The sequence below is a fragment of the Scophthalmus maximus genome, chromosome 18 (genome assembly GCF_022379125.1).
Source record: "Scophthalmus maximus strain ysfricsl-2021 chromosome 18, ASM2237912v1, whole genome shotgun sequence".
Taxonomy (NCBI): domain Eukaryota; kingdom Metazoa; phylum Chordata; class Actinopteri; order Pleuronectiformes; family Scophthalmidae; genus Scophthalmus; species Scophthalmus maximus.
Window position 1 is genome coordinate 3871740 of NC_061532.1, and position 12850 is coordinate 3884589.

At 46.3% G+C, this 12850-nt stretch overlaps 1 protein-coding gene across 6 annotated transcripts in view; it reads left to right on the forward strand.

The window, feature by feature from the left end:
• Window positions 1-12836, forward strand: part of enah (ENAH actin regulator) — a 113886-nt gene extending 101050 nt beyond the window's left edge. For all 6 annotated transcript variants that reach the window (XM_047328422.1, XM_035616837.2, XM_047328421.1 and 3 more), the window contains 8 exons: window positions 1009-1331; window positions 1824-1966; window positions 2217-2265; window positions 2743-2794; window positions 3075-3141; window positions 5777-5861; window positions 6968-7025; window positions 8253-12836. In XM_047328422.1, coding sequence (XP_047184378.1) covers window positions 1009-1331; window positions 1824-1966; window positions 2217-2265; window positions 2743-2794; window positions 3075-3141; window positions 5777-5861; window positions 6968-7025; window positions 8253-8290 — 815 coding nt within the window. In that variant the 3' untranslated portion in view covers window positions 8291-12836. The remainder of the gene's footprint in view (window positions 1-1008; window positions 1332-1823; window positions 1967-2216; window positions 2266-2742; window positions 2795-3074; window positions 3142-5776; window positions 5862-6967; window positions 7026-8252) is intronic.
• The last annotated feature ends 14 nt before the right edge of the window (window positions 12837-12850 follow it).

A 12850-nucleotide genomic window follows, 5' to 3' on the forward strand; every position in this document is an offset into this window, starting at 1 on the left:
CACATTCCCCCATGGACCATCTATCATTGATTCTTGTCTGGGATGAGAACAAATTCACTATCCATTTTTTTCTCACAACTATTATTAGACATGAAGTAATCATCTGTTTATTTATCGGAGAAGACCAGTTCATTCATACTCATACTCAGTTTTGATCATCTTTTGGCAAACGTTGGTGAATCAGGGCTTGTATCACATGCAGACGGATGGTATCGACCGAAATACAACTGTTCCTGTGTTGATTGCCTTTGTGGTCATTATATGCAACTATGAGCGTGTCATCGTGTGAGTGTGTGTGTGTGTGTCTGTCTTTTAATGCTTGATGTTGATCGTCTAGTCTCATCTATGTTTCTTGGCACGTAAACCTTCCATATGTGGCCGGGCAATATCAATCTATGTGGACATTTTTACTGTCCACAAATAAGAGCTATTTTGATGTCTAATTTTCCATGTTGCCCAACCCTACTTCTAACCACAAACCCATCACTGCTAGCTGCATGCCGACGGTAACATTTGCTGTGATAATGATGTGGCATGCTGTCATAGCTAAATATGTGTATTCAATGTTCTGTTTCATTTTGAAAAAAAAAAAGACATCACCTGTCGCTCTATCCCGACAAGATGTTCAGGTCACTTTATTGGGAACACCCACACACATTGTGATTCATGCAACTGTCCAGTCAGTCATGTGGAAGCAGTTTCCAACACCTTAAGGAATCAATGCCACGAAGAACTTCAGGTAGAGACTGTTGGTATGGTGTTCCTAATAAAGTGCTCACTGAGTGTATATGGCGAGTTATTGAGCTAGTTCCACAGTCTCCGAGTCATACTAATCCAGTGCAGAATCATGTCTCTGAGTGTCGGACTGAAGTCCACCCTGTCCACAGGCTTTTTGCTTTGTGATTTTCTGAAAAATGACAGTTGAACTCAGTTTTCCTTCCCTGTGTCTTTGCCCATCCCCCAATGTGTTCCCCCACCACCCCCACCCCTCCTCCTCCTCCCAAACAGACCTTGTGCAGACCCCAGGGTTGACCACCCCGACTCCTCCCCCGCCTCCACCGCTGCCACCCAGCTCCACTGTGACCTCCGCGGCCGCCACCCCCGCCGCCCCGGCCAACCACCCTCCTCCACCCCCTCCTCCTCCTCTCCCTCCCACACTGACTCCATGTGGGACGCCCCCGCCTCCGCCGGGTCCACCCCCTCCTCCCGGAGCCCCGCTCCCTCCCCCGGCACCCCCCCTCCCCGCTGGACTGTTCTCTCCCGCAGAGGATCGACCACTCTCGGGCCTGGCCGCCGCCCTCGCCGGAGCCAAGCTGCGCAAAGTGGCACGGGTGAGCGCTTGGTTGGTTATGTGATCAGGCGAAACTAAAACTGAAATCTACAATTCTGTGTTTCCATTAATCTTTGCGTCCTTCCTCTTTCAAGTTTTTCTGCTAATCCGCACAGCACTCAGACATGATCTTCAAACACAATCACATTGAATCGCTGTAACTGAAACAGTCATGCACACACACAGACACACACACGCCAAATTCTTGCATGATCTCACACACACACACACACACACACACACACACACATGGTCATCATCTGTCACGTCTCATCCTGCCAAACAATGCTTGTGTTTCTTACATGACAAAATACAGAAATCAACTTTAAATTTAATGGGGAAAAAATTCATTAAAATATTTATGACTTTCCTTACATAAAGACCCATGATACATTTTCAATTCTTGTTTTGTAATACAAAATGGCAGCCAATGCCTCCGTCCAATCATAAGGAACCGACTATTTCACTGGGGATGTCGCTTGTGTCTCTCCAGAGTGACGATGCGGTGGCCGCACTGGCAGCGGCCATGTCGGGGGCCGGAGCGGCCGCGGGGGCCAAATCTGAAGCCAGAGGCAACGGCCCTCTGGCCGGAGGAGGAGGCCTCATGGAGGAGATGAGTGCCCTGTTGGCCAGGAGGTAGTGTCACCTTACTGCGTTCATCACAATGTTCGTCACGATCAGGATTTTGTTCTTGTACCTTCTAACAAATGAGTTACTTGCGATCTTCACTCCCCCAGTATTCTTCAACGTTATGGGCTGAGTTGTGGAGAAGTCCTGATTTAAATGGATTTCTGCCGCACATGATCTGAATTAAGTCTTTAAAAAATGTTGACCCCAGGAAGGAATTGTTCTTTACGTGGTTTATGATGGGCTCCATATCTTACAGGAGAAGAATTGCAGAGAAGGGCTCGTCGCCTGAACCTGACCAGAGATCAGTAAGTAAAGATCAGTGCTGCTCCATTTTCCCTCCGTCCCTACTTTATGGACAGCTTTGTCTAATATGATTCCAAAATGTCAGAACTACAGTTCTGCCTGAAACGACTCCCCAATCACTCATTGCTCTATCTGTGTGATAGTCCACATTCCTCATGGGCGCATGCTGTGCACCAAATTCCAGTCTGTTAATCCCCACGTGCTGATTCCATCACGTGTCAATAATTACTTGAACGACAAAGAAACCAGGCCTTATGATATTTGAGTACATATTTATATGTTGTTGTTACCCTGTTGCTGCTCTGCTCCAGGATATTAAAACCACTTACTGATTTTATTATCCCGGCTGATCGGTAAAACTCCTTCCCTCTGGACCGCCCGTCGCCGTCCCCGTTTCATATCTGCAACGCTCACCGATTATCACCCTCTCGGTGTGACGCCTCTTTGACCTTTGCACGCTGTTTCTGTGTGTCCAATAGGAGGAGGGCGACATAAACACGACCCCGAAAATGTCAGCCTGTAGCACACCAGGTAAGTGTCAGAGGGAACCGACGGAGGGGCGACCGACCAAAGCACCGCGGCAGACACTCTTTAAAATGCATCTTCCTAACGCAGGCGACGAGGAACCAAGTTAGCATCGCGCTGAGCTTAATGTTTTACAGTTATTGGAAGCCAACCCTACATTTCCTTGACTCCTGACGATTTCAGGATTCAAATATGATCTGCTGCTGGAATGAACAGATGCACCTTTTGTGACATGGTAGGGAGAATTTGCTTCTCATAATTGCCCTTTTTTGTTTTATTGTTCCAGACATGCCCAGGAAGCCCTGGGAAAGAACAAACACCATGAACGGTAGCAAATCTCCAGTTATTGGAAGGTACAGCATTCCCCTCCTCTCCGCTTCCCTGCAATGTTGCACTTTCGTATCCTTAAAAAATGATTCAGAAGTTTTAATTGTCAAAGGGCTCCAGGGGAGTATACTTTATCTGCCCACATTCTTTGTGTTTTGAATGGCATCGCTGCTACTAAACCTCATTTCCCCCAGTAGAGAACCATCTGCATCCCATAGCTTTGGCATGGTGCGGGGCAGCGGGGGCCCGTTCAGTGCTGGCTAACGTCACTAAAGCTTACGTCGCCTTCGTGTGCACCTTGGGTGTCAGACATTATTTTTCACCGTTATACTTTGGGTAATATTCAACGTGGATTCAACATTTAGGTAGTTTTATACCTCCTCAGGACATAAATGCACCATTAGGTCAACGGTAGTTAATGTGGAAAATCTTTTTCTCCTCAGAGACCCCTTTTTGGCTTACATGTGACCTTCAACACGTCAATACAATTTTTTTAAAGAGCGTTTTCCGTCGCACAAACCCTCCCTCAGTAAACAGATGAAGCCATCTGCCAGTACATGTACATCATGCCTAGAATAAACTCATTCCACACGAGCACGTGGGTGCAGCCGGAGCCTCGTAATACCACTAACTTTACTTTCAATGCTTTTGAGGTAGATCGGCGATGAAAGCTCATGACATAGCATCCCCTGGAAGTGTTGGAGTTAGTGTCTGACACTCCTGCCTGTCTCTCCCTGGTGTCACGACACAAACGCCGTCTCATTAGTCCCGGAGCGGAGACACAGACAGTGCACAGACAGGTACCAGGCCGTAATTTGTAAAGTCAGTGTCTCTGCTGCTCACACAGACGAGAGTCTCCGTGGAGATATCCTCCGGGAGCAGATCCCTCCAACAGGTAGAGAGAGAGAGAAGGCCGTGGAGACTTTGAGAAATCCTTTTCTTTTTAAAGCAGTTTCTTTCTTTTTCCCTTGAGGTTTGCTGTGATGGACGTGTTTTCTTCCCTTTTCTTTTTTGGGAGAGCAGTCATTGTTAAATGCCTGAATTCAATTTTTTGTTTGGATTGATTTCTGTGTTGTCTCTGCGTAACAAATTGATCGGCCTGCAGGGACCAGCTCTGTCCGTGCGTCTGGATGATGGATTTCTAATGGAATCTAGTTATTGTCTCTGCATGCTGCGCCGCTCGCTGACCTCAAATAACCTTCCCCCTCCCCTCCTTCAAAAGAGGGAAATCCATATGCGCAATACACCCACCCTATCATACACACAAACGCAAAAAAAAAAAGTGTCCGCCCAGTGCAGAGCAGACTTGGCACGGTATTATCACGGTCTAGCCAGAACAGGTCCAGCAGGCTCACAGATAAGGCCGTGTGTGTGTGTGTGTGTGTGTGTGTGTGTGTGTGTGTGTGTGCGCGCACGTGCGTGCGCTCACAAGAGAGGAGACCAGACCAGATGGGTGTTTTTAATTCCAGCTTATTAAAATTGACTCGAATATGTGACCCCGGGGGAGCCGAGTACACCCACCGCTGTTGTGTGCATTACGTTGTCTTATCAGAAAATATCGAAGTGCAATTTGCATAAAAAACGATGGTGCTGACACACAACTGTGAGTCGTTTTCCGCAACATGCATTGAGCAGCGTTTGTGGCAACGTGCCAAAAGAGTGAAAGAAAACACACTTTCCCTCAGCGCAGATGGCTATCAAATCCAAACTGTCGTGTCGACATCATAGTCAGTAACGTCATATAAGTTTTTTTTCCCCTGTGTCAATATTGGAGCAGATATGGACGCTGTACTAAAAGCTTATAGAGCTGAGTGTAGAACGTCGGGCTGTGTCTCCGACCTGAATCTACTTCTCACCTCCTCCTTTGTCTTTTGTTCTGTTCTGTGTACATTGGCTTCGAACCAGAAACAGCCTGAATGATAAAACCAAAGCACCACGCATATGTAATTTCCGCCTACCGGTGAAGTACAGTATTTCCGACCCGCGGCTCCTAAATGACCTGCTGCCGAGCTTGTTTCCCGTTTTTCACTTCTCCCTCCGCACACACTTCCTCTCTGGAAAGTGATTGGCCGCTTGAGTCAAGTTTCATAGGCTGCTCTGAAGTGTGTGTGTGTGTGTGTGTGTGTGTGTGTGTGTGTGTGTGTGTTTACACGCATGTGGTTGGTGAGTGCACTTCCTCAAATGTGTGTGCATGCTTCAGCCAGAGCCAGCGTTGCAAGCATCATTTTTCAATCATCAGGTTATGAGACATTAACTGAAGAAATGAGATGCAACAGCAACTTACTAATGAACTGAGGAAAGAGCTTTACTGGGTGTAATGAAAATCACAGTTTTATTATTTTTTTCTTGTTGAAGGGTTTATGGGAGAAAATGTTGCAACACTATTTCTTCACATTAGCACGCACAGTACATTGGCTTAACAGGAAGCAGAGCAGCTACTGATATTTTGTGTCGTGTTTATCAAACCCACGGATCATTCTCTAACAGTTGCATTGTCTCCTAATGATGACATAAACACTAAGCAGCATGCACACTTTGGGTGATGTATCCAACTGTGCATCGATTTTCGATGTTGACCATCAGACCATCCTTTTTTTTTTAATCACCTTCATCCCTCTCAGCTCTTTATCTTTTTTTCTTCTTCTTTGTCCCTTCTCGCAGACCCAAATCCACTCCTACACCTACTGCATCCTTAACTGCCAACGGTGTGCCAACAGAAGCTGTTGACTATGACAGATTGAAACAGGTACGCAAACACAAGATTGATTCATCACTGTACATTATTGGTGGTTGTACATATATATAATATGTAGACTGTAATGCTCGTGCCTGTTTGTGACACTATGTGAGGTGTCTTTAATGGTCGACTGAAATCGTACCTTCTCTTCAACCAATTAATTTGTTTAATTTATTTAATGATTTAATGCTCCATAAAACCACAAAAGGCTGGTATTTGCAGCATATTCAAATCACTTGAACCAAATTACCAAAGCAAACATATGAATACAACATAGAAATATGCTACCGCTGATGTGTTCAAAGGCTCAGGTGACCTCAAGACAAAGTTGAAGGAGCTTCCTAACGCAGACCGAGTCAATCGACTGTTTTTAAATGGTGTGTCATTTTGTTACTTGATGTGATATGCGAAGCCTCATTTTATCAATGCGTTTGACTGAAAACGTACGCATTTTTGTGCTTATATAAACACAAATATGGGGGTTAACGTCTGAATCATTTGAGGTCTGTTTGTAATACCTCCATTTTCATTGTTCAGTCTTTTTTTCTAAATATAATACTAGTTATGCAGTGAAGAACAGTGTGCGTGTGCGCAGTGACCTCCGTGAATGAGCCCGTTAGATAAGTCGAGAGTCTGTCAGAGTCCTGCCTATCTGTCACTGCAACTGGTCACAGCAGCAGGACTGTGACGCAGGCGACACCCTACGGACCCGCTAATGAACTCACCGCCGGCATCCTTTTTTTCTCAGTCTTTGTGCTTTGGAAACAAAGGATCCCAGCTCAAACTAATACTAATTCGCCCGCATGCTCTCTCTCTCTCTCTCTCTCTCTGTCGGTTTGTTTACATCTTCGCATCATATAAGTAAAGTCTTTAAGGCTAATCTCACCGGGATTCCCTGCGCACGCAGATTAGCTGCTTCATTAAGTGGACGGAGAAATCTCCCTTTGCCAGTCGTCAGTGCCTCCACCTCGCTCAATTCCAAAAGCCAAAGCAGACCCTCGGGTTCGCATCTCCAGCTGAAGGTCGAAATTTGAAAGCTGCCAAGCGGTGAGCGTCTGGTTTGCCTCTCCTCTGACATCTGATGAAATGCATTGTTTTGTTTTATGTTTTTGTAGGACATTCTGGATGAGATGAGGAAGGAGTTGTCGAAGCTAAAAGAAGAGCTGATTGATGGTAATCGTCATGCAAACCTGTGCTCTGTGTTCACGCATCAGTCATCCTTCAGAAAGACTAGCGGAGCTTTTAGGAAGAAAAAAAAATCTATTTTCATTGTGTTCTGTCTCCTTCCATCTGTCCGTCAGGCTAATTTAGACTACTTATATTTTTAAACCTGAAATGTTGACGGAGAACAGGAAGTGAAACAGCATGCATACCCTCTTCTCAGAAACATACTGTCGTTCTTCCGTCAAATGACTCATGACTATGAAAGAACAAGCCACGCGCCACTTTTCCACATGCACACAGAGGATGTAGTTTCAGCTGCACAACGCAGCTGCTGCTGCTGCAGCCGTGGCGGCGTTTTCACTCGATGCCGGCTGCTGCGAAACAAAAGTGAGTTTGCCTCAGGAGCCCCAGCTTCAAAAAAACGCACCGCGGAATCACCAGCATATTAAACTTGTCATATCTCTTGTCCGAAAAGAAAAAATATAGTGCCGCTCAACTTTTCATACTTAAACAAAGCGTGTCCTTCTTATCATCTCCACTGCCAAAATACCACCAGAGCTCAGTCACAAAATATGTTTTATGTCATGACCCTTTGACTTAGGCGATGCATAGTTCATCTCAAGTGACTAAATGCTTTGGCTTTTAAAAACATTCTGCCACTAATGGTCAGGAATCCTGTTGCAACAGTGATAAAGAAGGAATTAAGGTCAAAAGGCCTTTATAAAAGTAAAAAACTTAACTAGAATGTCACTCACTAGGGCCCAACAGCCCCCTCAGAGTCCTCTAAATGTGCCTGATTTATGTCATCAACATCCATGAATTATATAATTATTGGTCAAAAACAGAAGAAAAAAAATCTTGCAATGTTAAAGAAAGTGATTCTCCTGCATCCGCCCCTTTTTCTGGATCCACACCAAAATGTAACGGCTTCTTTCTTGGCCCCTGTCCCGTCCTGCGACCAATTTTCATGCAAATTTGGTCGTGACATCCTGCTGACAACCCAACCCACCAACAAACAGACCGATGAGCTAAACATCATTATCCGTGTACAGATTGTTCCCATAGCTGCAGCTGCACAGTTGTAAAACTGTGGGGACAGCACTCAACGCAATATTATGGAGAAGAACTGCAGAACAAAGACAAAGACGTGTTCTTTGCGTAAAGGCTTTGATCAAATACAATTGATTTTTACGGTCATTACATGCATGTGTCTGTCCTCCACTTTGTGTCCCTCAGCGATCAGGGAGGAGCTGGGCAAGTCCAGCACGGCGTAGCGGATCCAAACTGGCTGTTCAGAGCATCTCCACCACCGTGACCCGGAAACAAGACAACCACGGTCAGCCGAAGACGTGACAAAAGCGATGGAGGGATACGGCGGCGACAAGCGGTGGAGACGCCGCCTATGATGATGATGATGATGATGATGATGATAATGATGATGATGATGACAATAATCACATTGATACCGACAGCGGACTTTATGTGGGGGTGGAGCGGCGTTGGACAGAACAACGGTGGACGGGGGAAGTGGTGGGGAAGGCTGGTTAAACTCTATATAGCTGCGTCTCACGGAATCCACTCCGCAAAGTCCCCCCCCCCGTCTCATCCTGGGGGACAGCGCTCGGGTCCGAAAGAGAAGCAACATTCTTTATGCAAAGGTGCTCTCTCTCTCTCTCTCTTAGACCTTTCATAAAAAGAGAAAGAAAAAAACAAAAACAAAAAATAATATTGAACTCTTCGATGATACTGTATTAACCATTGGCGCGCGAGCAACAACGTTGATGCTTAGAACCCGAACTCTTGTGATCTACTATCAAAAGGCACGTTTCGTGAAGCGATAGGAGGAAGGGGGGGGGGGGGGGGGGTGGAAAATAAAAACTTTGTTTCCCATAATGCCATAGGGGTAGCGTGCGTGCGTGCGTGCGTCCGTGCGTGCGTGCGTGCGTGCGTGTGTGTGCGCGCGTGTGTGTGTGTGTGTGTGTGTGTATGGGGGACTGACAGTCTCCGGTGAAGTCCACCACTGCAGGACACTGTAAAAGCTTGTCTTCCTGAAATCTATTTTAACCTGAATCGTGTACAAAAGAGAGAAAAAAAAGTTATTTAGAGAAACCCGCGTCTGTCTCAGTGTAGATCCATGGCCACTTCAAGTAGCTCAATAATCCCGTCTGTCCCCCTCGTCTGCGGAGTCGTCCCCGTCGGCGGAGGTGTGCCCCTCCTGAAGGCGGGCGACATTTGCGCGGAGACCCCCCCCCCCCCCCCCCTTTGGGCCCCCCCCCCTTGGGTCATCCGTTCTGGTGCACGGACGGTCGTCTTCTTTGCGAGGTGAGGGTCGCCAGTCTGCCACGGAAATCGTACGAGCTGTCGCAAGTTTTATTACAAGCAATAAGTGTAGCATCTATTTTAAGGCCCGGCTGCCCGAGTCCCCAACACCCCCCAGACAAGTCTCAGTGTTTGTCTGCCCCCCCCCCCACCTTGTTGGACACTCCAACTTTGTCGACTGAAGGCCGACTATGACAGGATATCAGAACGACACTGTAAGAAAATGGAATTTCTCAATCGTCAATACTCAACCTTTTTTATTATTTAGGATTTTTTTTTTTTTTTTTTTTTACCTATACAATCCAAGGATACTGTATCTTTAGCCGCGTTGGAGCTGAACAGATTTTTTTTATTTTATCGTTTTATTTTTACAGCATTTATACAAGAAAAAAAAACTTTTTACACGGTGCACAGGTCAACCCAAATATGTACGAGATGGTGTCCACACGAGGACATGAATGTGCCATTTACCCTTTCACCGGTGCTTACCGGTGACGTCTTTGTCTCATCTCTTTGTCTTTGCCTTTCATCTCCTGCCGCTGTCCGATCCTTAAAAAAACCAGAAGCTGCGTTTTCCCTGCACATGCACATATAGAAGGGAAAGTGTCACTTTGTTCTAAAAAAACTAAAAAAACGAAACGTTTGTTTTCAACATTTCTTTCAGTTGGGTGCTGAGTTTTGTTGAGTACAATCAACCCGAGAGGCCTGTTGCATGTCAAGGTAGCAGATAGAAAAAGTCCACGTTCGTCACCGTTCTGTTCTCCTGAGCAGGGACGGCAGCACTAATACAATCAGACCTCATGACTCCCTGACGGCCACTTTGCGGCGGAGTCTGCAGGACCAACTTAACAACAACAACAACAACAACAACAACAACCTTTGACCTTCCAGAGGATTCTTGAGCGACAGGATATCCTAGAATAAAGGTTTCAAGTTGACGCTTTAAGTCATTTAGCATCGTCGCCGGTCATTGTGAACTTACCAGGCAACAGTGTGCATCCCGTCGCCGTGGTTCAACCTCGATGCCGCGTGCATGGCCCCCCTTCGCAACAGGCCGGCAGTGATGCGAGGTGTTCAGGTACGACTGCCCCCACACTACACTTCCCCGCCCCGCAGCTTTCGCGGTGAGCGGCCGTTGCCCCCTATCGGTGGAGTACACTGGCGTATCTACGCTCTCTGATACGGCAAGTGGGCGGAACGCGCCCGATTTGCTCCCCATCGCACCCAAAGAAGGGCACACTTGCATTCACATGCTAAGACAGCGGCCCACTTCCGTCGTTTGTTGCAATAGACTTTCACACCGGATTTGAACCGTGACCGAGGGGACGCGAAACCGAATTTTTCCAGTGGAACGGGGCACAGTTCGTCGATCCATTCCTCGGTACGAACAATCCGGACCTCGGCGTCAGGTGTGCCTGGATCTGGGCCGAGTCTGTGAACCCCCCCCCCCCCCCCCCCCCCCCTTAATATGGCCAAGACATTCTGACTGTCACCGGGGTTTCCCATCAGGGACTCGGACCCCTGACTCCAGTACAAGTATACTTATATCCAAGTATTCTTCGCTCTTCAATGGTAGATCCATAGAAGGAACTACATGCATACCACCAGCCAATGTATCGGAGGTCGTAGGTACACAAGTGCACTCAGGACAACACTGCTCATGTGAAACCTTGCTTGTAAGGAATCATACCTAACACGAAGAAGCCCACAGGCTCTGGACTGACCCCAGCTTTCATTCAAGAGACCCCCCTTCATGTGGTGGTCGACTCCCACGTCGTACAAACTCCACACTCCAAGTGTGTTCCGGTTTCGCCAAGCCTATGCCAAGACAACCCCAACGACGTCGCTTTGTTATTTTTCAGACTCGGGTGATGTGTCGTTTTTTTGTCCGGGAGGCCTGAGTAGAATAGAATTCGCCACGTAGACTGATTTTTCATGTTTAAAATGACTATTTTTCGGAGAATCTGCGAAAAGGGTTATCATCGTAACGCACAGCCCTTAGACCTGGTGTCCAATCAGAGGGTTCGTTAATCAGGGGCTGTCTGCTGAACACAGCTTTTCAAGGGCTCGGAAGTTATAGCTTTGCTGCAAAAGAAAAAAAAGTACATATTCTCCCCCTTGCTTTCTGTCATTTGCTCGGGGTCTTAGGTCAAATTTGCTTTCAATTCCGTTTGGCCTCCACCCTTTGGTTGGGGCATCTGTGTGAGCTGGTCTATTCCGTGCTCTCGACTCTCCGTCGATGGAGCCGTGGCACCTTTTTCGTCCGCCATTCTTTTTTTCTCTCAAGTGGGAAAAAACACGCCCGGCCGAGAGGCTCGCTGTCCTGAGTGTTTACACAGCATTGATTGCACTTTACGAGAAAAAAGAAGAAGAGGAAAAACAACCCCGCAAGCGCAAACCAACGCCCCCCGACACCAGTTGCTCAAAGCCTCCGTCGACCCGACAGCGTGGCCGCCTCACCAAAGGATCCAAACCGGCAGTCTCCGGCTCAAAACGTGATCACGCTCAACGAAGTCGCCTTTCTTTATTTTTGTATCATTTTATCCAAGCGATCAAAATAAAAAAAACCCCCGCAGAACGATGTCCATCTCCATATTCAGTCCTTTGGACGCGATGGCGGCTGAGATGTTTTGAAGCTATGTGGTCTGTGCCTTGTTCTAAAGTTGCATTTATATGTTCAAGATATAAAGATGAGTAGTAATAATATCTAGGGACTGTACTTATGATCACATGCAGTTATTATTGTCTTTCTCTGTCTTTTCTCGTTTTGTTTTTCTCCCTCCGTCACGATCATTTGATTTGAAGGGAGAGTTCAGTGACCTTGGATACTGTTCCTCACCAAGAAAACGTCTTTGCACCGAGATCTTCTTTGTTTGTTAGTTGTTGGGCTCCTTTTCTTTCTTTTCTTTTTCTTTTTTTTTTTACAATAATGTGGTTTCATTCTGCACAGTTGTGAGGTTGTTTTTCTTACAGCTCAGAAGTACAGTCAAACCTTCGTGTCGTTTAAGCCTCGCAAGGGTTCAAAGATGATCTTCGCTCTGAGAGGATTTTTATTTTTATTTCTGAACCGAGTCCTGATGAGTCAGTGTCCTGTGTTCCCTCACGCCAGGTAATTGTCACAGAGGCCGTTTGTGTTCAGCTGCATTTTTTTGCTTTCCTTTTTTTTCTTTGCGCACACTTGGACACCTCTGATCAAATCGATTTTAGTCTTGAGTGAGATCCGGTCCGTGTGCATGTGGGATTGCTGATGGAAACATTTATCTTTGTCCGTAAAAAAAAAAAACAACCATTTTTTTCTGTCGAAGGAAGTGAAAGAATTGTGAATTTTTGCAGGGATCATTTGCAGAGATTCCGCTTTGGTTGAGGCGAGTGTCATGGATGGGTTTCCACACTTATTCTTTTATCATCCGCATTGTACTATACTGTTCTCACGTTAATTAGTCTTTCTTAAAAATACTAACATTGTTTTTGTTTGAGCAAATAAAATTTTAAAAATCGCAATATAAGTATATAGA